The following is a 24,745-nucleotide window of genomic DNA, read 5'->3' as shown; positions in this document are numbered from 1 at the left end:
GTCTTGTGCTTCTCTTATAATGGTGCGATTAAAAGGGAGCAAATAACCTTTGCAACACACACAAAATGCTCCCTGGCCTGCTGAGTTCCTCCAGCATTTTGGGTGTTTTGCTTTGATTTCCAGCGCTTGCAGATTTTCTCTTGTTTGTAAATACTGGTGTACTTTAAAGGTCACTATTATTGCTTATAACATAATGGTCACCTTGAAACAGGTTACAAATTTAGCCTTGTCCACAGCAATCTGTTGTTTACTATGCCAGCCAAGCACCTCTCTAAACCTTCTTAATAACTAGATAAAGTTGCCTTTGATTAGCTGGGCCACACAGAGCAGGATAGACAAAGGTTCAACGTTAGCTTCAGTGTGCCCACGTTCAGTGAAGAAGGAATTAAACCAGATTAGGGTTCCCATACAGAAAGAGAGAGAATGCGTATCAGTTTGTGTGTATGTGTGTTCGTTCCAGGATTGTGACTGTATTCACGCATACACTCAGTGGTCACTTTATTAGGTACACCTGTACACCTGCTTGTTAATGCAAATATCTAATTAGCCAGTTGTGACAACAACTCAGTGCATAAACCATGCAGACATGGTCAAGAGGTTCAGTTGATGTCCAGACCAAACATCGGAATGGGGGACTAAGTGTAATCTAAGTGACTTTGACTGTTGGAGTGATTGTCGGTGCCAGATGGGGCAACAGCGATGAAGATCATGAACATGCACATTCAGTGGCCACTTTATTGGATACAGGAGGCACCTAATAAAATGGCTGCCCAGTGTACGTGACTCTGTTTATTCACATTAATGTACACGCTTCACTTGAGAAGCAGTTCTCCTGTAAGACTCCAGAAGTGTATCAACAGAGACGCTTCTAGACAGTCTGTCCCATCACACAGACAGAGTCTGTTGTGAACTTATTTTCCATGCCAGCCACTGCAGTTTGTTGTATTAAAAGTAAGTGGCGGATGGCACTGGATAGATTGTACTGCTTTGTCACAAAGTGGGCACGGAGCTCAAAGTTTAGATTATACCGAATGAAACCTCGCCCACACAAACAATACTGAGTATTGAGACCACGCATAAAATGGAGCTGCTTCATTCTTCCCTGCTGTGATATCTCAGCAGGAGAAGGCTGAAATGCTATTTCAACAGTGGCTAGATGGCCAGTGAGAAAGATGTTTCATTACAAAAGTCTTTTATGAAATGGCATAATTAGAGCCTGGGTGACACACGGGTTTGGAACATTATCACTTCATCGCTGACAGTTTGGTTTGCCTTTGTCCCAGAACAGAAACTCTTCTCTTGTGGCTCATAATTAGGCTCCAAAGTAAAATATTTGTGAACAGATCATTTGATTTCCCCAGTGGGTATAGTGGATGTTCAAAGTGGAGAGCTGGTGTTGCAAAAGGGAAATCCTCCAGTGGAAAAGTTGCAGCTGTTGGGTGGGCAGAGCTGTGAGCGCTTTAGTTCGTACCACCAGCTGCAGTTGACATGAAATTCTACAAAGGGAAAGCAAATTCTTTCCCACCTGAAAGGTGATGCATTTGATCCCAGGTCTGCGCTGGGCTGTGGTAGAGGCTGTAAGTCAAGGGCAGGTTGGAAATTGGATTTGAAACTGGTTTGGGAGTAGGCAGTGGGTGATGTTGGAGGGTTGCTTTGTGATTGGAAGCTAATGATAAGTGGTGCACCAAAGGGATCAGTGTGGGACTCTTAATGTTTGTTATAAATATGAATGACTGGGATGTGAAGGCATGGTGTGGTTGGCGTGTATATGGGAAACTGGAACATCTTTTGACTGACCAAGTTTCCTGAGAGTTAGCCTGATTGACAGGTTTTGTTTCCATTGTTTCCGTTCTGGTGAGAAGGACTTAGTAACGAGTCATGTATAGGTGGGAATAACAACCCCCCCCCCCCACCCCCCATCCTGTGCTTCTCCTCAAGTTTGTGAGTGTGAAGGGGAGTGGAGTGCACTGCATGGGTAGGTTCCAAGCTCTAGCACCTGGATCAGTCCAGTCCCTGCCCGAGTGGGCTGAGGGTCAGTGGAGGCTGAGGAGTCACCTTTGTTGTCCTTGCTCCTTTAACCTTACCTCCCAGAAATGCCTGCCTTTTCTCTGAAGTGAATCTTCTTTGCCTTCAGCTGCCAGGTTTGCTCAAACCAGAGAAACCAGCTAACTAGGATAAACCATTAATTCAGAGGCTTCTTGTAACATCCACTACATTACCCTGCTTGTAGTATAACTAGTGAAATGAGCTCGAGTTCCAGATTTTTAACGTATCAGATCTATTCTCAACTAGATTAAAGAGAGGAAATAATGTCAAAAAGGGAAACACACATAAAATGCTGGAGGAACTCAGCAGGTCTGGAAACACCTATGGAGGGGAATAAGCACTTAACGTTTTGAGCTGAGACCCTTCATTAGAACTGGAGAGGAGCAGGGAAGAAGCCAGAGTAAGAAGCTGGCAAGTGATGGGTAAGACCAGTGAAGGGGAAGATGAGAGGATGGGGGAGGGGGCAATGAAGTGAGAAGCTAGAAGGTGATAGGTGGAAAAAGTAAAGGGCTGAAGAAGGAGGAATCTGATAGGAGAGGAGAGTGGACCATGGGAGAAAGGGAAGATGGTGACAGGCAGGTGAGGAGAAGTGAAAATAAGATTAAACAGTGGCATTGAAAGTTGGCCTTTGTAACATTGCCAACAAATAAAATTGAGTGATTTAACAATTTAAATTCTCCCTTTCAAGACTGGTGAGGTTAACAATCATCACATCATTAAATGATCAGATTTAACTCCCTGCTTTGAGTTTAATGAGCCTCTTTCAGAATTTCGAAAGTTCCTATGGAGAACTAGAAGGTTGAGAGCACCTTGTTGAATGTAGAAAGCCGATAATGTTGCAATCAACCTGCAATTGTTGGAAGTTCACCCTTTGCAGCATATCTGCTGACTGGTTTTGAGTTTGTTGACTGATTTGGGCCTGTGCTGCATCGTTAATGCAGCACTGCTTTTCCAGCAAGATTCAGCCCAATAAATATGTAATGTCTGCTGCTTGAATAAGGCTCCATTCTCTGCAATGACCTCACACTTTAAAGAGACACTATCCCTTTTGATGGTACTAAAAAGCTGAATTTAAACAAAATATAGAAGCTCAAAGTTCCAACTACAGCAGAATTATCCAGAACACATTCCAGCCTTTTGAATGATGTCAAAGTACAGTGGATTCTAGTTAATTGGGACACATTGGGACTCAATTTCAGCCCAATTAAACGGCCGCCCCAAGTTTCATGGAAATGCTTAAAATGGTATAAAAAAAAGACAAAGTAACAAATAATGTGTTTAAATGAACACTACCAATAATACTATACTATAATACTGTAGTAATATAAAAGTTCCTAATAGTTATCAACAGAGGAATTCATCCAGAGAACGTAATGAACAAAATCAGCATCGACACCTAGTGTAGATAATAGACTGCCTTCATAGAATACTTTTGATGATTGCATCCTCCAAATCTTTTCCAAAGTAACATTCAAAATAGTTGTTGATACCATCAAATTTTTCGTAGTTCCCAACTTGCTGAAGTAATGAAATCATTTAATTTTCACTCCCGGCTGTTTGTGGCATCTCTTAGCCCGAATGGTTGAAACCGCAGCGAGAAACATAGTTTGGAATTGTCTTGCTGCTTATTTCTCACCAACTATCAGTGATTTAAAAAAAAAATCACTCTTTTTGAGCACAAACATACGCAACTGACGCTATTTTAAAAACTGTTTGCTCTAAGCGTGGTGTAGTGTCTAACGGGTACACAAGTGAACTTGACTGTCGCTATTTGGAACCTGCTTGGCAAGCTTCCTGCCCCAATTAAGCAGCACAGTGTCCCAAGTAAATGAAGGGCATCCTGACAAATTGTTTTTGTTCTTTAAGAGTTATCCCAAATAAGCAACTGCCTTGATTAACCGATGGCCTATTATCCAGAATCCACTGTATTTGCAATAAATTCAGGATGGCAGAAGAACTGGATTTAACAACACAATCATTCTCTTCTGTTTTAGTAACTGTTACCACAGAAGTTGTGTTAAATGCTCAGTGGGGATTGGCAGGCCTTGGTGGTGATGATACTTTTCCTTCATCTGGACAGGCATCGCCTTACTTACAAACCACGACTGTGGAAGAGAGATCTATTCTGTTGAGACCGGCTGAGACTAAACCAGGCCAGAGCCTGATAGATTAACTAGGACTATAAGCATAACCTTAAATCAGTACAATGGAAAGTTGGGGGTCAATTTAGGGAAAGGTTAGAGATTTAAAGGAAAGTACCCGGGAAAAAGAACAAAGCAGCAGTGAAAAGCATTGTGATACAGGAAGAGACAAGACTGGAAATTACTCGATTAAAGGTTTAATCAACATGGTTTGTGGATTGTGGACTATAATTCACATTCATGATCTGCTCCGGCTTCTGGTTACTTTTTTTTTGTAGCTAGGACGGGCGATTTTGAATCAGGGTGGCCTGCAGATAAGGAGCACTGAGCTGAACTGAAATATGCCTTTTGATTTTGTGTCGTATGTTCTGTGTTTTCACTTTTTTTTAACACTGTTTGCGCAATTTGTTTTTTTTTACACGTGGGGGTGGAGGGGGTTTGATTTTTTTTCCTTCTTTGAATGGGTTCCATGGTTTTCTTAGTTTTGTGGCTATCTATGGGAAACCCGAATCTCAGAGTTGTATACTGCATACTTAATTTGATAATGAATGTACTTTGAATCCTTGTATCTTAATGCCATTAAGACATCATTCTATTTCAACTTAATGTTGTTTGTGTAAGCCCATTAGACATTATGTTCTTTATTAGCAACGTTCCCAGAGCAGTGTGATTGGATTTCTGTGAAAAATTCACTGTCAGCTGGCCTGTTGGAAAACTTTAGTAGCTGTCACTTGGCTCAATTTCTTTGAGCTGGGATGCCAATACTTACATTCCACAATATGAACAACACTATTCCATCTCCAGAGAGCCCTGGCTTAAAGAGATCTATGGGACAATAGAGAGTCTCAGAGGGAGTTGGATGAGCTGATGAAGAGCCGTGGGTGCAGAGACGTGCCTTTGTTTAAAGGTTCAGTGCAGACTCTCCTGGGAGACAACCAGGTACTTTCTGGCAGAAGCTGATAAGAGGGTCTTTACAGGGTGTACTACTGCTGGATGACAGCCGATAAATGTCAGCACTTTGGGAAAGGTCGTGTCACAGACAGATATCCACGCCTCCACTTCCAGTTCCTCTAGGCTGAAGGGTGAAGAAAAAACAAATGAGGTCTCCTCCCCTTGAGTGTCCTCCCTAATGCAGGAGAGGACAGCAGTCTGTGGAATGTGGCAGAGACTATCAACAGCAGCAGGCTGCAGTGATCCTGGGGTCAGGAAGCTGAGAGTAAAGTTGACCCTGGTCTTGATGGGCGAGGCAGTCCAGGCACATCTAAGGTCACAGGCATTGGTCAGGGCAATGAATGCAGGCTGAGGATTGGCCTTTTAAGTTTCAGGGAAAAGGGGTTAGTATAAGCTGTTTTCTTCACAAGTAAAAACAACTTGAGACCAGCAAGTTTGGAGATCATTCTGAAGATGAATTTTTGGCATTACGCTGTTCACATCATTTTGAGGAGTTTTAATATGCACATAAGCTTCTAGTGTGAAAGAAAATCCTGTAGTCAGCAGTCAGATTTCCCATTGGACATGAGGAGAGCCAGAAATGGGTGCAGTTCTGGTCTACTCAGGCTTAAGATAACTATTTTCTTGGAGCTCAGTAAAGAAAATTCCATGTCAGAGTTTAACTGAGATGGTGCATTGGTGAAATAGATCAACTGAAGGAGAAGTGTTAAGATTTGAATGTTTCGTATCTGAATAGAAGCAGCATTTGGAACAAAATAGACCAACCAATGAATTGAAAATGAATGAGATATTTTATTTAACAACACTTGCATTGTTGTGGTTTACATGATGATCAAGGCTGAGAATGAAATAAAAGAACACAAGCAATGAGAAGCAGCAGCAGGCCACTCAGCCCTTCAAACCTACCCCACCATTCAATGTGATAGGGGTGCCAGTTTCCCATAGCCCTAAATCCTCAGATTTTCGAAAATGTATCCACTTCCTCTTTTAATACTTCCAATCATCCAGGGTAGAGAGTTCTAGAGACTGACGTCCTCTTTGAGGAGTTCCTACTCACCTCAGTTTCAGGTGACTAACTCCTGATTTTGTAACTATGTCCTCATGAGCAAACACTTCAACTTCGACCCTGCCATGGCCCCCTTAGGATCCTATATATCTCAGTAAGTTCACTTCTCATTCTTGTAAACTCATATACCAGAATAGACAATGTCTAGAGAGGACAGACAACTTTTAATTATTACCAAAATATATTTTGTTATTAATATGTATTTGCGTAAACCATATATGCTAACACACTAATGTGCCGTCGTGCACAAGACCTGTTCTTCTTAACAAGATTCATGGACATCAGCAGGATAAACATTTAAAGTGAGTGGGGGGGGGGCAGAATTTCAAAGGAGATGTGTGGGGTAAATTACTTTTACACAGTGTAGGGTGTGGGCAGTGCACTTCCTAGGGTACTGGTGGAGGCAGATAAAATAGAGGTATTTAAGACTCTGCTACATAGGCACGTGAATATGCAAAGAATGGAGGGATATGGAGAAGAGAAGGGAATAGTTTAGTTGGGTGTTTAATTAGTTTGGCACCAATGGCCAAAGGTCCTATTCCTGTGCTGTACAGTTCTGTGTTGTATGTTGGTATTTTATTCTGCACATATTCCATGAGGGTTAAGACCCAGCTCTTCGGTATGCACTGACGGGAAAGCCCTATATTCTGACCTTACCCTGCCTAACCTTTACAGCGACTGTGCCAAGTTTCAAGGTGAAACTCAGCATGTGGTCCTGAACCATACCATATGAGGGCTGGCCTCACTCTATCATGGACAACCCCGCACACTGGAAGACCAGCCAGTTTTGGGCAGACCACAGTCGATAACCTTCCACCAGCGGGTGACATTGTGCACGCTCTGTGCCCTTTGGGCACTGGCTCTGGAACACAGAAAGACGGAATGGGAGCGAGAGTCGATACGTAGTGGAAGTATTTCTCTTTCCTGATTACCTCTCTCCCCAGATTATTTGAAGGAGAACTCAGTCTGTGGTGTGCAGGTAGTGGATGCTGGCAGAGTGCTCTCCTCCTAACATCTGGTTCTGTTGAAATCAGTGGAGTTGAATACATGGAGTCCTGCAAGCTGATACCCCCTTGAGGATCAGGAAACAGAAACTAAATTTGCCCCCACCATTGAGCCCAGCTGGAGGAACATTTTCTAGAATGTCAATATTTATAGTCAGACCCACGGAGTAAACCCAGTTCTCTCCACTACATCTACAGTACTGTGGAAAAAGCCTTAGGCACATTATATATAGCTTGGATGCCTAAGACTTTTGCACAGTACTGTTATGATTTTATTTATTGCACTGTAGGTCTACCGCAAATAAGAACAAATTTCCTGACCTATGTGAGTGCTGTTAAACCTGATTCTGATATGGGCCTCTATCGTGGACTGAGAGTGAGAAGGGGTCAGGGGGAGAGGGGAATCATGGTTGGGGAAAAGGGGGAGGGAGTGGGAAGTACTAGAGAGGCATTCTGGAATGATCAGTAAACCTACTGTTTGGAATCAAGTGACCTTGCCTGGTGTCTTAGGGCTGGGTGAGTCTGCACCCACACCACTCCCTGCCCCGGTACTCCTTCTCTGCCCCCCCGTCCCATCCCCTCCCATGGCACTCCATCTTTGCCATTCCCAACACCCTTTGGTTCTGCAAAATTTACAAACTCACTCTCCGCTCCATGTTGGCAAATACAGTACTGTGCAAAAGTCTGAGGGACCCTAGCCATATATATGCGCCTTAAACTTTTGCTCAGTACTGCAAGTCTGCTGTCGTGTTCCAAATACACAGTAGATAGACTAATCTTCAAACAAAGATCTAATGAAGGTTCTGCATTCATCAGGTGCCGGTGCCTGCAGCACCTCTCCCTTTAATCTCTTCAATCTGTACCTCTCATCATTTTGTATATCCCTGTCGGGTCACCTCTCCATCTCCCGTGCTCCTAACCTACCCAATAATTTCCCCTTCTCTAAAGTCCTCTGATTCCGGCACCAGCACTATTGAATCTCCTCTGCACTCCCTCCAACATTGCCTCATCCTTCCTATAATCAGGTAATCTGAACTGCACATATTAATGTCCCAGCTTCTACCTTCTGTAACAACGCACACAAAACACTGTAGGAACTCAGCAGGTAAGGTAGCATCCAGGGAAATGAACAAACGGTCGATGTTGCAGGTGAAGACACTTCTTCAGGATTGGAAAGGAAGGGGGAAGTGGCCAGAATGAAAAGGTGGGAGGAGGGGAAGGAGGATAGCTGGAAGGTGATATGTGAAGCCAGGTGGGTGGGAAAGGTAAAGGGCTGGAGAGGAGGGAATATGATAGGAGAGGAGAGTGGATCAAGGAAGAAAGTAGGGGCACCAAGGGAGGTGATAGGCAGGTGAAAAGATGTAAGAGGCCAGAGTAGGGACCTGGCCTGTAAAGGCAAGCATACCTTATGCCTTTTTTACCAACTTACCTATCTGTTTTGCCACTTTCAGGGAACTATGTTCTCGGACTTGGACCCTCCTAGGTCTTTCTGTTCATCTGGCCTACTTTGTTTGATTTCCCAAAATTCTTCACCTTGCACTCGTCAGGATTGCCGTCTGCCAATGTTCTGGCCAGCTTTCCAACTAATGTGCTGTATATCCTGCTGTAGCATTAGGCAACCTTACTTATTGTCTATAATTGCACCTGCCTTCTTGTCACCCACAAACTTACTTACCACACTTTCTACATTCATATCCAGGTTGAAAATGCATATCACAAGACAGCAAGGGCCAATCAATAGACACCCACCCATTGTTCCTCTCCTTTCACCCAGCTACTTTTGGTTCCAATTAATCATGTGCCTGAGAAATTAGACAGAGAAGTGCAACAACGGTCTATCTTTTATACTTGAGGGTTAATCAGTCCTTTACTAAACAGGGCACGATGTGAAAGCAGAAGCTGTGCAGGGCTGTGAGGATTAGGTGAAAATATTATTTGCTTCCCTGCTGTTTGCTTGTGTCTCTCGAGTGCACAGTTTTTTGTGTCTATTTAAGCAATGTTTCCCAATTGAAACCCACTGCAAATGAAAAATTATTTTGCAGCCCACTGGTGTGATTAATATGGTCAGATGTTGTTACAGGTGCCAAAACGCTTTGTTCACCCTGATGTCACTTTGCTTTGGGATAACACTGGGGCCCCACAGGAGTCAGTCAAAGTTCATGAGGTGCGAGGTCAGTGCGGTGCACTAAGTGATTTTGCAGTTTCGTTTGGTCACAGTGGCTTTGTATTACTGCTCTGTACAAGGATCGGCTAATACCAACTGAGAACAAACATTCTTGCAGCAGCCGAATTGCAGGTGGCCTGGGTTACAGTGGTGCTGTGTTTGGTTTGTTATTGTCACTGAGGTGCAGTGTAAGGCTTCTGCTTTGCCTGCCATACATCAAGGTAGTTAAAAGTTAAACCTGACTGAAGAGAGAACGACCGGGTTGGGAGGAGTCTTTGATTATGCCAAAGGGAACTTGCGTTTCTCAGAACAAGTGTTACAATTACCTTTGTGGTTTCCTAGTCAAAACAAAAGGACTCAGTAGCATAGATCTGGGGAAACCATAAAAAATAATCCACCTTGAACCACAAGGGGCACGGAAACCAATTCTCATTTGCAATAGCACAGGATTTTGTCGTAGTAACAGTCCAAATGATTAAGAAGTATGAGAATTACCAGGGTTTGATGTCGGCAGAGAGGTTAAGTTCCTGTCTTAATATTTCAGAAATTCAAATTTCAAATCTGACACTTTTCCTAATTGTAATTTTAGAAGAAAAACTAGTCATTAGTACCAATGAGCATAATGCTCCCAGATTGTTATAAAAACCCATTGGTTTTCATGTCCTTCAGGAGAAGACCTGTTATTTTCTCAGGTGAATGTCGGGTTGAGATTACAATCAGGTGGGCGCTGAGTAGAGAGCCACCTGGAAAGGCTGAGCAGTCTACTCCCACACTTAATTTTGCCTTCACGTTATTCCTGACCTACAGTGGTGTGTTGGCTCTGAGATGCTCTGTCAATCACTTATGACAAGGCAAAAGCACCCACACCCCACCTTGCTAGTACCCCAAACAATAATTCCTTTTTAAAAACTGTGGATAATCCTGGCAGAGGTGGTCACCCGGGGTTTACTGGAAAGTGAAGACAGGTACTAATCTAACTGATTAGGTAATTAGCTGAGAACATCAAAAATTGCAGAAGCTGGAAGTCTGAAATCAAAACAGAAGATGCTGGAAGTGTGCAGAAGATCAGGCATTGTGGAAGGAGATATCGGGTTAATATTTGAGGTCAAACACTCTTGTCAGGACGATCAGGAGGGGGAAAACCAGGAGAGTGCAAGGACATGAGAGGAAAGGACCTGTGGAGGAGAAGAAGGGATGGTGAGGGGAGGGCCAGACCAATAATGGTGCTGCTCATTACCAGGTTGGTGTGCGGTGATATGGTTAAATTTATTTGTGGCTGAGATAGGTCTCCACTCTTGTCTTGCTCTGGAGCTGCAGCAGTTTAGCAAATGTGGCCACGCCGTGATCAGATTAGTAATGGATCGCACAAGGACTGGCAGCAGGTTTCTGGCGTGCCTTCTCAGTCCTGCCCTTGTTTCTTCCAGATACCAAACGCCTAACTGTGACAGTAATGCTCGGTCCAAGCTCATCGAGGGCGACGATCCATTCAAGGACAAGGAGCTACAAGGTGAGCCATTACTTCATACCTCACCCACACAGCAGGGAGTGATCAGTGTCTATTGCAGGGAAACCACTAGCCCATCTTGCAGTCATTCAGCAGTTATGGATGATTGCCCTGTACAAGTGCCACATGTGATTTGACTAATTGACATTTAATTGGTTACAGATGCTACTCTCCAAAATGGTGATGGTTAATTACAAGAGAATAAGAGCTCTCCACATGAAATATTCCTTCTCTGGCAGTGCTAATGTTTTACAATATATTTTTTAAAATTTTGATCTCTAATGGCATAAAGAATTGATGTATATGATATAGGAACTCAGCTACGAGCTGCTCAGATTCAGAGGCGTGATCCTTGAAACCATATCAGCTTTTGCTCAGTGTGTATCTGGTTGGTACCGATCCAAACAAGTCAAAACAAAATAAAAACTTCCCAGAGCACAGTTGTGAAAGTATAAGAGAATGAAACAACTGTGTCTCTGAGCTTTATCCACAATGAAACTTAATTGCTGCAGAATTTGTTGAATAGGAAGCAATATTGAAAGATTCTATGGAGGTGAGTAGACACAGTCTGGGCAGTACAAAGCTAGTCTCTCAAATGAATTACTTACTTGCAAGAATATTTGAAGCTAAGCAGTTCAATTGTTCCCAGTGAATATACTAAAACCTCAATAGCTTAGGAATGTCTTAAGTCTACCTCCTGCTCTGGTGCAAAATTTTCAGTGAGACTTGAATATCAGGGAGGAGGTGAGCTTTTGCTATTTCTGCAGGTTTAACACACATAGCAGCTTCAAATTTCTCTGAGCCACGAGGCAGACACAATCTGAAGTTAAATGTGCTTAATGTGGTTGAAAATCAATTTTCCCATAGATCATGCTCTATCTAGCTGTGTAATATAAGTATTCTCATTTGCAAGGGCGATCTTAACCATACTTAGAAATTGCCACTCGTCAGTTAGCTGCTTAATTACATGGAATTATTTGTCAGCGTCTCCCTGCACAGATGCTGTCTTGCACATGTTCTGCTCTTTGCTATTAAGCTGATCTCCTTTGATCAAGATTTTGATTGTCTTTTCTAATATTTCCTTTTGAGACTTCGTGTTCTGTGAGGCATCTGGAGTAACTTACCGCACTTAGGATGCAGGATGTGGTTAGAAATTGGAGCGTGTTGGCTGCGTAGAGCAATAGCAGCACCAGTAACCCTTGTAGCTGTCAGCCTCCTGCTGCAGATTCCCCTTCCCCCTTTGGCTGAAGCTGACTAGTTAATGCTTCTGCCCTTCTGGTATTTTGTAGTCACAGCCTGTCCACCACCTACAAGGCTCAGGTCAGGAGTGTAATGGAATACTCGTCAATTGCCAGGATGAGTGCAGCTCCAACACTCAAGAAGCTTGACACCATCCAGTATAAGGCAGTCACCTTGATTGGTACCCTTTCCACAAGCATCCAATTCCTTCACCATCGACGAACAGTTGCAGCAGTGTGTAGTATCTACAAGATGCACAACAACAACACACCAAAGTTCCTCACGCAGCACCTTCCAGACCCATGACCACTACCATCGAGAACAGCAGATACCTGGGAACACCACCACTTGGAAATCCCCTTCCAAGTCAGTCACCATCCTGACTTGGAAACATATCGCCGTTCCTTCATTGTCGCTGGATCAGAGTCATGGAATTCCCTCCCTAACAGCACTGTGGGTGTACCTACACCTCAGGGACTGCAGCAGTTCAAAAAAGCAGCTAGTCACCATCACCTCAAGGGCAACTAGGGATGGGCAATAAATGCTGGCCTAGCTGGCAATGCCCACATCCCATAAATGAATAAATATTTTAAAAAAGGTTCAGATGGAATTGCTGAGCTTGGGCAGAGTGTGGGTGGGCATTGGGAGACTGGCGTTATTTGGATTACGGAGTGGTGGCGATGGAGCTGTGGCTGCATATGACAGTGTTTGAATGGTGCAGGTTGAGGAGGAGATGGTGTGGGGGAGGGAAGCTACATTTTTCTGCTGGTGGCCAGGTTGTACAACAGATTGGGAGAACTGTGGTGGTGGGAGATTGAGACAGGGTTGGGGATCCAGAGGTTGAAAGTTATTTCCCAACTTACCTGGCCCCGAGCTGCAGTGGGAAGACCTCTTTGTCCCAACAGTGTCCCTTGGCTATTCCCAGGACAATATGGTCCAGGTTTCTGTTGCAAAGCTCCAAGTGGAGCATTGACCTGAAGCTATGCGCTGATGTAGAACATGCATTAGAAAAGCAAAGTGACCTACTTTGGGAGTGAGGCAAAAGGATAGGTTGAGAAGTACTCATTACTACTTTTCCCATTGCAGAACATTACAGACCCCTACAGTCTATTGTGTCATTACATAATTTGTTAAAGTGCAACTTTCTGATGTTGCGATGTAGTCACTGGAAGCTCTAACAGAGAGAGGTTTGTTTGTAATGTATTCGTGTCCTTTGAGTGCTTCATTCTCAAGCTGTTACTGTTAAGTGCACTTTACAGTGGCACAGCACTTTGAAAACATCCCTTTTATTTCAGAGGATGCTGCACTGAGATGAATAAATATTGTTTTGCACTACTAACCTGGGAGTAATTTCTTGACCCTCCTATTTCTGCTCCAAGTTTGAAATTGTACTGAAGAGCATGAGTTGCAGGAAGTAATTGTTGAGCTGGTTCATTCAGGCAGGACCTCTTGTATCCAATTCAAACAGCTGTGTGCTGCTGGAGACATAGCTTATCGTTTGAGCGAAGCATTAAACTGAGACCCCATGTATCCTTCCTGGTTTGTACCGTGGATCCTCTGTTACCATTTCAGGGAAATTATCATTGGTCTCCTGACCAAAATTAGTCTGTAAACCAATGGATTAACTATCTATTTACTTCATCACTGTTTGTAGGAGCCTGCAATATATTGACTGGTTGACCATACTTGAAAGATAAGAATAGTTCAAATTCAAACACAGCATAGAAATTGGCTCCTTGGCCCAATTTGTCCCTGCTGTCCGAGATGCTTTTCTATTTCAATCTCATTTGCCTGCATCTCTCTGCACCTTTCCTATCTATGTACATGAAGGGCTTGTACGTTCTTTGGCATGGGTGAAGTGAATTCCACTCTATTCCAATCTATACCAGATTGAACTAGAAGCATACTAATCCATTTGCCATCCTGATATGTTCTGGCTGTTGGGGCAAGTTGGAAAATGGGACATCTTCAAGCAAAAAAATTTACTGACTGGATTGTGCTTTCACAGATGGCCAAGTTACTATCCAGATAAGAATAGTATGACTAACAACAATCCCTTGAAAATTCTATTTCACATAAATAATTAACAGCAGGCATAAATTGTTACCATAAATGTAAGCATTCCTTACAGTCTAATAACTAGTTAATTTAATGCCCACAGCACCAAGTGTCCCCTCAAAAGAAAATTCTTCTTAAAGTCTGAAGATGCATTTAATATCTGTATTTGTTTGGTTGAATTAGAACTGTAGATTTAATGGTACGTTGTGTAGCTTTTGGCAACTGTCTCTTCAGTTTCTTGACAAAATGCCCATGCTGGATGGGACAGGCTCCACCACGTTTAAAAGCATTTGATGATTAGTTGTTTTAAGGTTGCCCGTGGTTTTTAAGACTTGCTCCATCCAGCCATGGAGTGAGAAATCCTGAACTGTTCCCATTTGCCAAAGATCAGAACTGGGGAAACAATAATTGCTCCAGACTGAATTCCGCAATCACATTGAATGCTGGCCAAGCTCAGACACTTCAGAACAATGGCAGGGGTCAGCATGAGTGTGTCTGTCCTAGCTGCACTGAACTTGCTGCTTTTCCCATCAATGTGGATTGTGGATGAGTACTTTGGAACTTGCTTCCATACTCAAGATGGCAAAGTCTTGACTGGTGCCCTGTTCACCAGACATTTATAGTTTTTACTGAATTTTATTTTGCTGCTGCTACCTCCCATTTGTATTCCAGTCATGTATGTTATGTTTTGTAACTTCAAAACAGGACAATAATTGAAAGGAAAAGCACAGAGCTGGGGATGACTCATGTTCAGTGAGGTATGACATGGCGTGATGACGTACGCCATTCATGTACTTTTACATATAACCCATAATGGCGGCTGGTGGCGCAGTGACATCAGCGCCGGACTCTGGGACGGAGGTTCCCGGGTTGGAATCTAGTCGGCCGTTCCAGAGTACGCTTTCCATCTGTGCTGGGTTGAGTGTTGAGCTCACCAATCAACCTCATAAAATAAAGAAAAAAAAGTGCAAAGTGTCTGTGCGAGGAGTGGTGCCCCACACAGCCTTCCGATCCGCGCCTTGTATGGCATGAAAATGCCTGACGCTGGCCTCTCAGGCCTGAGTCAACGTCGTCATCATCATCAGCATCATAATGAATTATGTACACAACAAAGAATGTTTAATCAAACAATATATTTACAATATTACTTGAATATTACTGAAATGTTAAATGCACAAACATGGGTATCATCTTCTTTTCCTTTTTTTTCTGGGACACCGAGTTAAATACGATGGAGGATATAGTCTAGCTCTGTCATAAGGGAGAGATTACCAGGTGGACAGGGATAAAGATTCAAGGATATGCTCAGAGCACCTCTGGGGGAAGTTGTAATGTTCCTGCTGGCTCCTGGGCCTTGTCCACTCACAGTGGAGATTGAGTGTCCATGATGGTATTCAGGAGATCCGGTGGAGGGGGAGCATTGGGACCATGCAGGTGTATAAGCAGAGGGAGGAGTGCACTTTCTTGCATTCCCACCCTGGAAAGCATTACTGTCCTGTCTGTGATAAGAGTTTGTGGTTCCCATGTCAAAGTTCAAAATACATACATGTTACCATATACAATCCTGAGATTCATTTTCTTGCAGGCATACTCAATAAGTCCACAATAGGGTAATAACCATAAATATAACCCATGAAAGACCACCGCAACTTGGGCCTTCAGCCGGTGTGCAAAAGGAGGCAAACTATGCAAATACAAAAAGAAAGACAGAATAAATAAGTGGGCAATAAATACTGAGTAAACATGAGATGAAGAGTCATTGAAATTGAGTCCATAGATTGTGGGAACATTTCAATGATGGGGCAGGTGATGTTGAGTGAAGTTATCCCCTTTGGTTCAAGTGTCAATAAAGAACATCCTGATGTATGCATCTTTGCTGTCCAGACGTTCCAGGATTGAGTGAAAAGCCAATGAAATGATACCTGCTGTGGACCTGTTGTTCCAGAAGGCAAATTAGAGCAGATCCGAGATGCTTCTCAGGCAGGATTCGATATGTTTCATCACCAACCTTCAAAACGCTTCATCGGCCACCTCATGACCCACAAAACCCGAATGAAAGCGACGCCTCACCCCCCTCCCCCGATCCTGATTGCCTGAGAAGAAGCGTTGCATCTTCCATCATGGGCCTTAACTTGTGATCACAGAATGTCCATAATACCTCATTCCTTTTTAACATGCTATCTTTATAAACTTCCTGAATGACAATGAGCCACTTATGATTAGGATATGCACAGTTGCTGTGGAATTTGCAACATCGATGAAGGCAAGTATCTTATTCAACTGTATGAGATAGTTACATTTGTGGCGCTAGTGAAATGAAGCAGGTTTATTGTTTGCAAAGTAGTTCCCTTCATGGTCTTGAAGGCTGAAGAGCAATTTTATATCTGAAGAGTTTCAGGAAGATGTGAAACATGGAGTTAACCCCTTCAGCCCAGCTCATCCATGCTGGCCAAGGTGCCTACCTCCACTAAAACCCGTTTGCCTGTTTTTCACCCATAACCTGCTGAACCTTTCCTATCCATGTACTTGTCTGAATATTGTTCAGGTGTTGTAATTGTACTTTCGTTCATCACCTCTTTTGGCAGATTGCCTGTTTACCCATCGCTCTCAATGTGGAAAATTGTGACCCTCAGATCCCCTTAAATCTTTCCCTTCTCATCTTAAACCAGCATGCAGTTATAGACCGCCTTACCCTGAAGAAAAGACTTTACGGGTTTATACAATTAAGAGGAGAAAGTACCTTGTCTATGCCCCTCATAACTGTATAAACCTTTAAGAGGTCTCCTCTCTGTCTCCTTTGCTTAAGGGAAAGCAGTCCCAGCCTATGCAATCTCTCCCTGTTACACAAACCCTCCAGTCCAGGCAATGATTAGGGCGGCACGATAGCATAACAGTATTACATCGCTTGTGACCCGGGTTCATCTCCAAGTCAAGTCAAGCCAAGTCAAGTTTATTGTCATTTCAACCATAAGCTGCTGGTACAGTACACAGTAAAAACAAAACAACGTTCCTCCAGGACCATGGTGCTACATGAAACAACACAAAACTACACTAGACTATGTGAGACAACACTAAACTACACTAGACTACGTGAAACAACACTAAACTACACTAGACTACGTGAAACAACACTAAACTACACTACACTATCTGAGACAGCACGAGGCTACACTACTCTATGTAAAACAACATTAAAAACTACACTAGACTACAGACCTGCACAGGACTACATAAAGTGCACAAAACAGTGCAGGGCAGTACAATAATTAATAAACAAGACAATAGGCACATTAGAGGGCAAATTACAATATAATAATAAATGATGTAGATGTCAGTCTAGACTCTGGGTATTGAGGAGTCTGATGACTTGGGGGAAGAAACTGTTGCACAGTCTGGTCGTGAGAGCCCGAGTGCTTCAGTACCTTTTGCCAGACGGCAGGAGGGAGAAGAGTTTGTATGAGGGGTGTGTGGGGTCCTTCACAATACTGTTAGCTTTGCGGATGCAGTGTGTGGTGTAAATGTCTGTAATGGTGGGAAGAGAGACCCCGATGTTCTTCTCAGCTGACCTCACTATCCGCTGCAGGGTCTTGCGATCCAAGACGGTGCAATTCCCAAACCAGGCAGTGATGCAGCTGCTCAGGATGCTCTCAATACAACCTCTGTAGAATGTGGTGAGGATGGGGGGTGGGAGATGGACTTTTCTCAGCCTTGGCAGAAAGTAGAGACACTGCTGGGCTTTCTTGGCTATGGAGCTGGTGTTGAGGGACCAGGTGAGATTCTCCGCCAGGTGAACACCAAGAAATTTGGTCTGTTAACGATCTCTACGGAGGAGTCGTCGATGTTCAGTGGAGAGTGGTCGCTCTGTGCTCTCCTGAAGTCACCAACCATCTCTTTTGTTTTGCTCACATTCGGAGACAGGTTGTTGGTTCTGCACCACCGTTGTCTGTAAGGAGTTTGTATGTTCTTCACACTATCGCGCAGCTTTCTTCTGGTGCTCCAGTTTCCTCCTGCATTCCAAAGAAGTACAGGTTAGTAGGTTAATCAGTCGCATGAGTGTAACTGGGCATTGTAGGCTCATTGGGCAGGTAGGGCCTGTTACTGTGTTGTATCTCTAAATAAATAAACAATCAAATAATACTGTGAATCTTTTCGGGACCCTCTCAGCTGAATCACGCCGTACTTGTAGCATGGTGACCAGAACCACATATAATAGTTGTGTCTTTGATCAATACAAAATTGTAATAGCCAGAGAAAAACTCAAAGTAACAAATGCAAGACGATGGAGGAACTCCTAGAGAGGTGGCGTCTATAGAAATGAGTAGAGTCGATGTTTTGGGCCAAGACCCTTCATCAGCACCAGAAAGGTAGGGGAAAATGCCAGAATAAAACCATATAACAATTACAGCATGGAAACAGGCCATCTTGGCCCTTCTAGTCCGTGCCGGACTCTTACTCTCACTTAGTCCCACCGACCTGCACTCAGCCCATAACCTTCCATTCCTTTCCTGTCCATATATCTATCCAATTTAACTTTAAATGACAACATCGAACCTGCCTCAACCACTTCTGCTGGAAGCTCATTCCACACAGCTACCACTCTCTGAGTAAAGAAGTTCCCCCTCATGTTCCCCCTAAACTTTTGCCCTTTAACTCTCAACTCATGTCCTCTTGTTTGAATCTCCCTCACTCTCAATGGAAAAAACCTATCCACATCAACTCTATCTATCCCCCTCATAATTTTAAATACCTCTATCAAGTCCCCCCACCAACCTTCTACGCTCCAAAGAATAAAGACCCAACTTGCTCAAGGGTGGGGGGCGGGTGGAGATGAAGTAAGAATCTTGGAGGTGACAGGTGGAGAAGGCAAATGACTGGAGAAGAAGGAATCTGATAGGAGATGAGAGTGGACCATGGGAGAAAGGGAAGGAGGGGCACCACAGGGAGGCAATAGTCAGGTGAGGAGAAGAGACAAGAGACCAGAGTGGGGAAATGAAGAAGAGGGGAGGGGGAGGGGTAATATCACTGGAAGTTGGAGAAACTGATGTTCATGCCATCAGGTTGGAGGCTAACTGGAAGGAATAGGAGGTGTTGCTTCTTCACGCCTCACTGTGGCAGAGGAGGCCATGGACTGACATTTCATAATGGAAATGGGCATAGGGATTAAAATTGTTAAAAGATTAGTAGGGAGGGATGAATGAACAAGAAAATCAGGGAGTCATGGGGGGGGTGAGGGGAAGTGGTCCCCGCTGAAATCAGAGTTGGGGGAGACATAAAGATGTGTTTGGTGGTAGACGTTGCAGAGAATGATGTGTTGGATGCAGGGGTTCGTGGGGTGGTAGGTGAGGACGAGAGGAACTCTGTCTCCATTAAGGCAGCAGGAAGACGTTCGGGAAATGGAGGAGATGCAGGTCAATGGAGCATCCAGTGGTGGAGGAAGAGAAACACTGTTCTTTGAAGGAGGAGGACATCGCTGATATCCTGGAAAGGAAAGCTCCATCCTGGGAACAGATGCGAGAGAGATGAAATGATTGAGAAAAGGGTATAGAATTTTTACAGGAGATAGGATGGGAAGAGGTATGGCTAAAAACCAATAATGTTGTTTCTGTGTAGCGGAGGATGTAGGCTAAAGCAGAAAGAAATAAGTGATGGGGATTTAACTTGCTTACGAGCTCAGTAACATTAACTAATGTGACCTAGGCTTGCACTGTGTGGAAGGAAGAGCAATGGGACATCTCTGGCAACTTGTGCCATGCTGCTTCCAAATCCGTGCTGCAAGCAATCTGGAAGGTCCACAGTTTAGTTTGAGGAATTCAGTTGGCCTTGTTTACCTTGTGTATTGGCCCATGTGGAATGTTTCTCACTGATATATGAAAATAAAACTGTCTTTTCATATAAACTCAGTTATAGGTCTCTCAATTTGGAAAGATTTTCTCAGTTTGTGATTCCTGGCCAGCTATGGTTCGTGGAATCTAGTATTGAGTGCTAAAAGTGATAAAGATTTGTTGCTTTTTTTAAAAGATGTTTTCGTGTTACTCTTTGACCTGTTTACTGTCAATGATTCTTAGCAATGTGATTTTTACACCAGGGTGGATAAAGTTTTCTAAGGCTAGAAATCGAGAGCTTGAAAAAGGCATTTGGGGATAATCTAATATGAAGATTGAGGGCAGAAGCCCAAGCGAGAGACCAGTTCAAGAACATTTTGAGTCAAGGTATGGAACTGGTCAGAGGTCAAGACCAGTGCTGCTGCCTCTGATTGGAAAAACCCTGCCCTTTGCTGGAATTGCCAATCCTCTTGGAGTGACCTGCCCCTTGGCAGACTACCTGGGAGAGCACTCTTAGAAACAGTGTACTCCTGATGACCAGTGAAAAATGTCAATGTCAGTAGCTAACAGCACTCTATACAGTAAAATAAGATTATCAAATTGGTTTATTTAGAAACAAAAATACACAAATGTTTTAAATAAGGAAATGTAATGAAGATTTGCATGTAAAATACAAGGTACCATGTAGTCCCCATGCAACCTGGAAAACTGCAAAAAAAGAGGAATCAGATAGCTGATCAGCCATATTTTGATCTGTCAGATTACTACTTATGATGCTTGTCGAGTATTATCATGGGAATAAGCTGTAGATTCATGGGTTAATGAAGGCAGTTGAAGAGAGAGAAAACAAAAGATTGTGAAGCAGTAGGAAATGCCCATCAGGTCAAACGGTGCCAATGGGGAGATGAAAAACCGAGGCAATTATCAGAGATTAATGACCTAGAGTCAAATTGCCCAGATTTGATACTAACAGAAATTGAGTTATCTAAGGCTTTGGAATTTGACAATGTGTTTGGAAGGATGCAACATACCAGGATGGGAGATGAGGCCTGTTCTTCAAGCTTGCTTTGGGCCTGGAGACCTGCACTGAGAGGCTGGAGTGGCGTGAGAACTGAGAAGTGGAAGACAACCACCGTGATGCCCCTCAGACTGAATGCAGGCGGCTTGTCCTGGGTAGGGAGGACCATGTTGTGAGTAGCATGGTTGCAGTACATCAGACTGGAGGAAATCATTGCTTCACTGAGAAGGGCCTTTTGGGTGCTGGGAAGGGAAGAGATGAAAGAACAAGTTTTACGTATCATTTTAGCACCTGCAGATTTTTAATATTGATTTTCATCCTGCTGGCTCACGCTTGTCCAATCTTATTACAATTTATTGCTTTAATAGCTTCTTACAGTTTCTTATTTGGTCCATACCAGCAGAAGGACTAAAACTAGGGTCCCCTTTTGTTTAATCAGCTTATGTACTTCAATTTGGGATAAGCTTCAACAGCATGAACCAAAGTGCTGCCAGAACTCAACAAAGTTCCAGTGGTGAAATCCAACATGTGTTTTAAAGTTAAGATTACATTTTAGACAGGGCCACAAAAAGTTACTTTTTTTTTTGCCTTTGGTGAGTAGGTGCTGTTATACTAGAGACTAACAGTGTTCATGAAGTTGAATCTGTATGCAGTATAAATGATAAAGATGGATTGATCTACAGAATACTAGAAGATGCGAGATTCTTTCCTGGTGTTGAGATTTCATTTCCCTTGTGCTTGGCTGAGTGCAGGAAAGCAAAGTTGATATTCCATTTATTCCTCCTAATAACAATATGTGTCTCTGTACAGTGCTTTACAGCACTGTCTGTTTCTTGACAGCCTCCGAGCCCCAGACTCTGCAACTGCATGCTTCAGTATCTCTAAGCTGACAAGGGTAGCCTTTGCCCAGAACCCACCCTCCGTCAGCTTTTTTTCTGATCTTGGTTGGTTGCTTCCTTTGCTGACATACCACACCATGTTGTCCCATTCTGGGACCCAACCCTTCCTCTCCCCCACTTCCCCTGTGTACTCTCTCACAACACCAAAGCACCAGTCCCTTTAGCATCAACCCCACAGTGACAGAAAAATGAGGAAACATAGAAACATAGAAAATAGGTGCAGGAGTAGGCCATTCAGCCCTTCGAGCCTTAACCGCCATTCAGTATGATCATGGCTGATCATCCAACTCAGAACTCTGTACCAGCCTTCCCTCCATACCCCCTGATCCCTTTGGCCACAAGGAGAGAAACACAAGGCAGGAGCAACTGGAAAAGACAGTTGGAGACCAGATGTAAAGAGGAAATCTGAAGAGCTATCTTAAAAGATTGGCCTAGCTGATGGCAAGAAGTGGAGATAAGGAGAATACAGCATATTCTCATTTCATCAGGATGTAGGAGACCTTGTGACTAATAAAGTGTATGCTGGCTCATCTATCGTCTATCTCATCTACTGCTTTCTCCCATATTTCTCTGTAACGTATTCTCTCAAATGCTTACGAACTTTTCATCCACCTACATCAGAGCCAATTAACCTACTGATTTGCACACCTTTCGGGTTCGTGTTGTAATTGGAACACTTGGTGAAAACCACACTGTACAGGGAGAACATGTCAACTGCACACAGATGGCACTGGAGGTCAGGGTTGAGCCCACGGTGTCGCCATGGGAATAGGGAAAGGTTGAGAGGTTATAGGTTGAGTGGTTGGTGTAATGCAGACTCTCCACAAGGAATCAAGGAGAGAGACTGAAACCCAGAACTCAGTGGCAGCTGGATAAAATGCAAGCAGTAAATTGTGAAGATGACAGAAGCAAGCACAAGAAAAAAACAGTTTGACACTCTGAATCAGACCACGTGAGATCCTTTATTATGTAAAGAAAGGCTCACACCTGGCTTCTATCCATTACACTCCAGGTGTAACACTTGCAAACAAACAAAAAACCTCTGGTTTTGTGATGGATTCTTCTTCATCAGAGCCAAGAAATCTACAGTTACATTGCCCTTTGCCTGACCTCAGGATTTCTGAGCAGCAGTTGCTTATCTGGTTGTGTTGGTTCAGATCAGCTTTCCACAGGAATGACTAGAAGGGAGTGCACTGGGCTAGATTAACAGCCATTCATTAGTATTATGCATGATATTTATTATTTATTTATTATTATCATTATTTCTTTCTTTTTATATTTGCACAGTTTGACTTTTGCACACCGGTTGAACACCCAAGTTGGTGTGGTCTTCCATTGATGCTATTGTGGTTATTATTCTATTATGGATTTATTGTGTATGCCTGCAAGAAAATGAATCACAGGATTTTATATGGTGACATAAATTTACTTTAAACTTTGACCCATCAATCACTTGTGGGAGATTTATTATTTTAAAAGAAAATATGAATACCTCATTATCCAAATGCAATTTGATGGAAGCAGTAGAAAAAAAGTGTGTCCATTAGCCCAGTCACTCCTACTTCCCGTCGGGGGCCCTGCTCACAGTGTTGTCTCTGGCAGGAATCACAGTTCCCTCTTACTTCCCCCACTGCTTGACGCAGTGTCCCCTGTTATTCCTTCTCCATGGTGGAGGGAACTGACTAGGCTGAAGGTTTTGCATTCAGCCAGAATATTCTCCTGTAACTGTTTAAGCTATCATGGCTTCTAAGCAATTCACAGGCTGTATTGACATCAAATATTTTATGGTTTGTAGAAAATTAGCCTCCCACTAGCAAAACGTAAATTTTGGGAAATTAATCATGAAGATAAATCCTTTGAAGTGGAAAGGAATAATTGTTCAACTCTTGTAATATTTGAGTGAGAATCAAATCACAAAGGAATAAATATTAATGAAGCAGCAACATAAAGTGAAGGATCAGTGATTTACTAATAGAAAGCAGCAACAGAGGCTATAGAAATACTTTAGAGAAATTCTAAAACAATTTGTCTTTATGCAGCGCCTTAACTCCAGGAAATGGTAGCATATTTCTTTGCATGGATGGTCTGAAACAAGATTTGACGTCTGAGCTTGGAAGAAGATATTTAGGCAAATGACTAAATATTTGATGAAAGAGATTTTAGGGTGCATTTAAAAGGAAGGTAGGTAAATGGTAGAGTCTTTGGCCTATTCAAAAGGCCAATCTACTTAGTTGTGCTTCCCTGTTCTTTTCTCAATTTGTTCAAGTTTCTGTCCAATTCCATTTACCTGCAAGTATATAAATCTGGTGTAGGTGTAGGCTACTGTCAGCCTGTTTTACCCTTTAATAGGGTAATGGCTAATCTGATTGACATTAACTCGTCACCCTTGCCTACCCTGCTAACCTCTCACTTCCTTGTTTACCATTAATCTGTTTAATAAGGACGTCCAGAGGCTCTGCTTTCATTGTCCTTTGAGGAAAGGTGTTCCAAAATTTCAGAACCCTTAAGGGAAAAAAATTTCACTTTTTATGTCATAAATGAATGACCCCTTAATTTTATAGTGGCCCACATTTCTAGATTCTGCAACTAGAGCAAGTATTCTCTACATACTCATCCTCAATAACTTTTATGTTTTCATCATTGTTATAAGCTGCAGTGAGTGCAGTGCTAGGCTGCCCAACCTTTCCTGGTGATTCAAACCCATGTGTTCCAGGTAGTTTGAAATGTGCTATTGTCTGTACATTTATTATCGCAGCAGAGTGTGCTTTTCACATCCTTAACCTGTGTTGCAGAAAGTCTTTTCTTCAAGAAACCTTTTTAAGCTCTTTTGTCA

General features: G+C 43.0%; 1 protein-coding gene across 3 annotated transcripts in view; it reads left to right on the top strand.

The window, feature by feature from the left end:
• smoc1 (SPARC related modular calcium binding 1) overlaps positions 1-24,745 on the top strand; it is a 248,867-nt gene that overhangs the window by 123,300 nt on the left and 100,822 nt on the right. For all 3 annotated transcript variants that reach the window (XM_072265877.1, XM_072265866.1, XM_072265857.1), the window contains exon 9: positions 10,797-10,879. In XM_072265877.1, coding sequence (XP_072121978.1) covers positions 10,797-10,879 — 83 coding nt within the window. The remainder of the gene's footprint in view (positions 1-10,796; positions 10,880-24,745) is intronic.

This window comes from Mobula birostris, chromosome 1 (genome assembly GCF_030028105.1).
Source record: "Mobula birostris isolate sMobBir1 chromosome 1, sMobBir1.hap1, whole genome shotgun sequence".
NCBI classification, from domain to species: Eukaryota; Metazoa; Chordata; class Chondrichthyes; order Myliobatiformes; family Myliobatidae; genus Mobula; species Mobula birostris.
The sequence above is the reverse complement of the archived record's forward strand: the minus strand, read 5'-3'. Positions and strand labels throughout refer to the sequence as shown.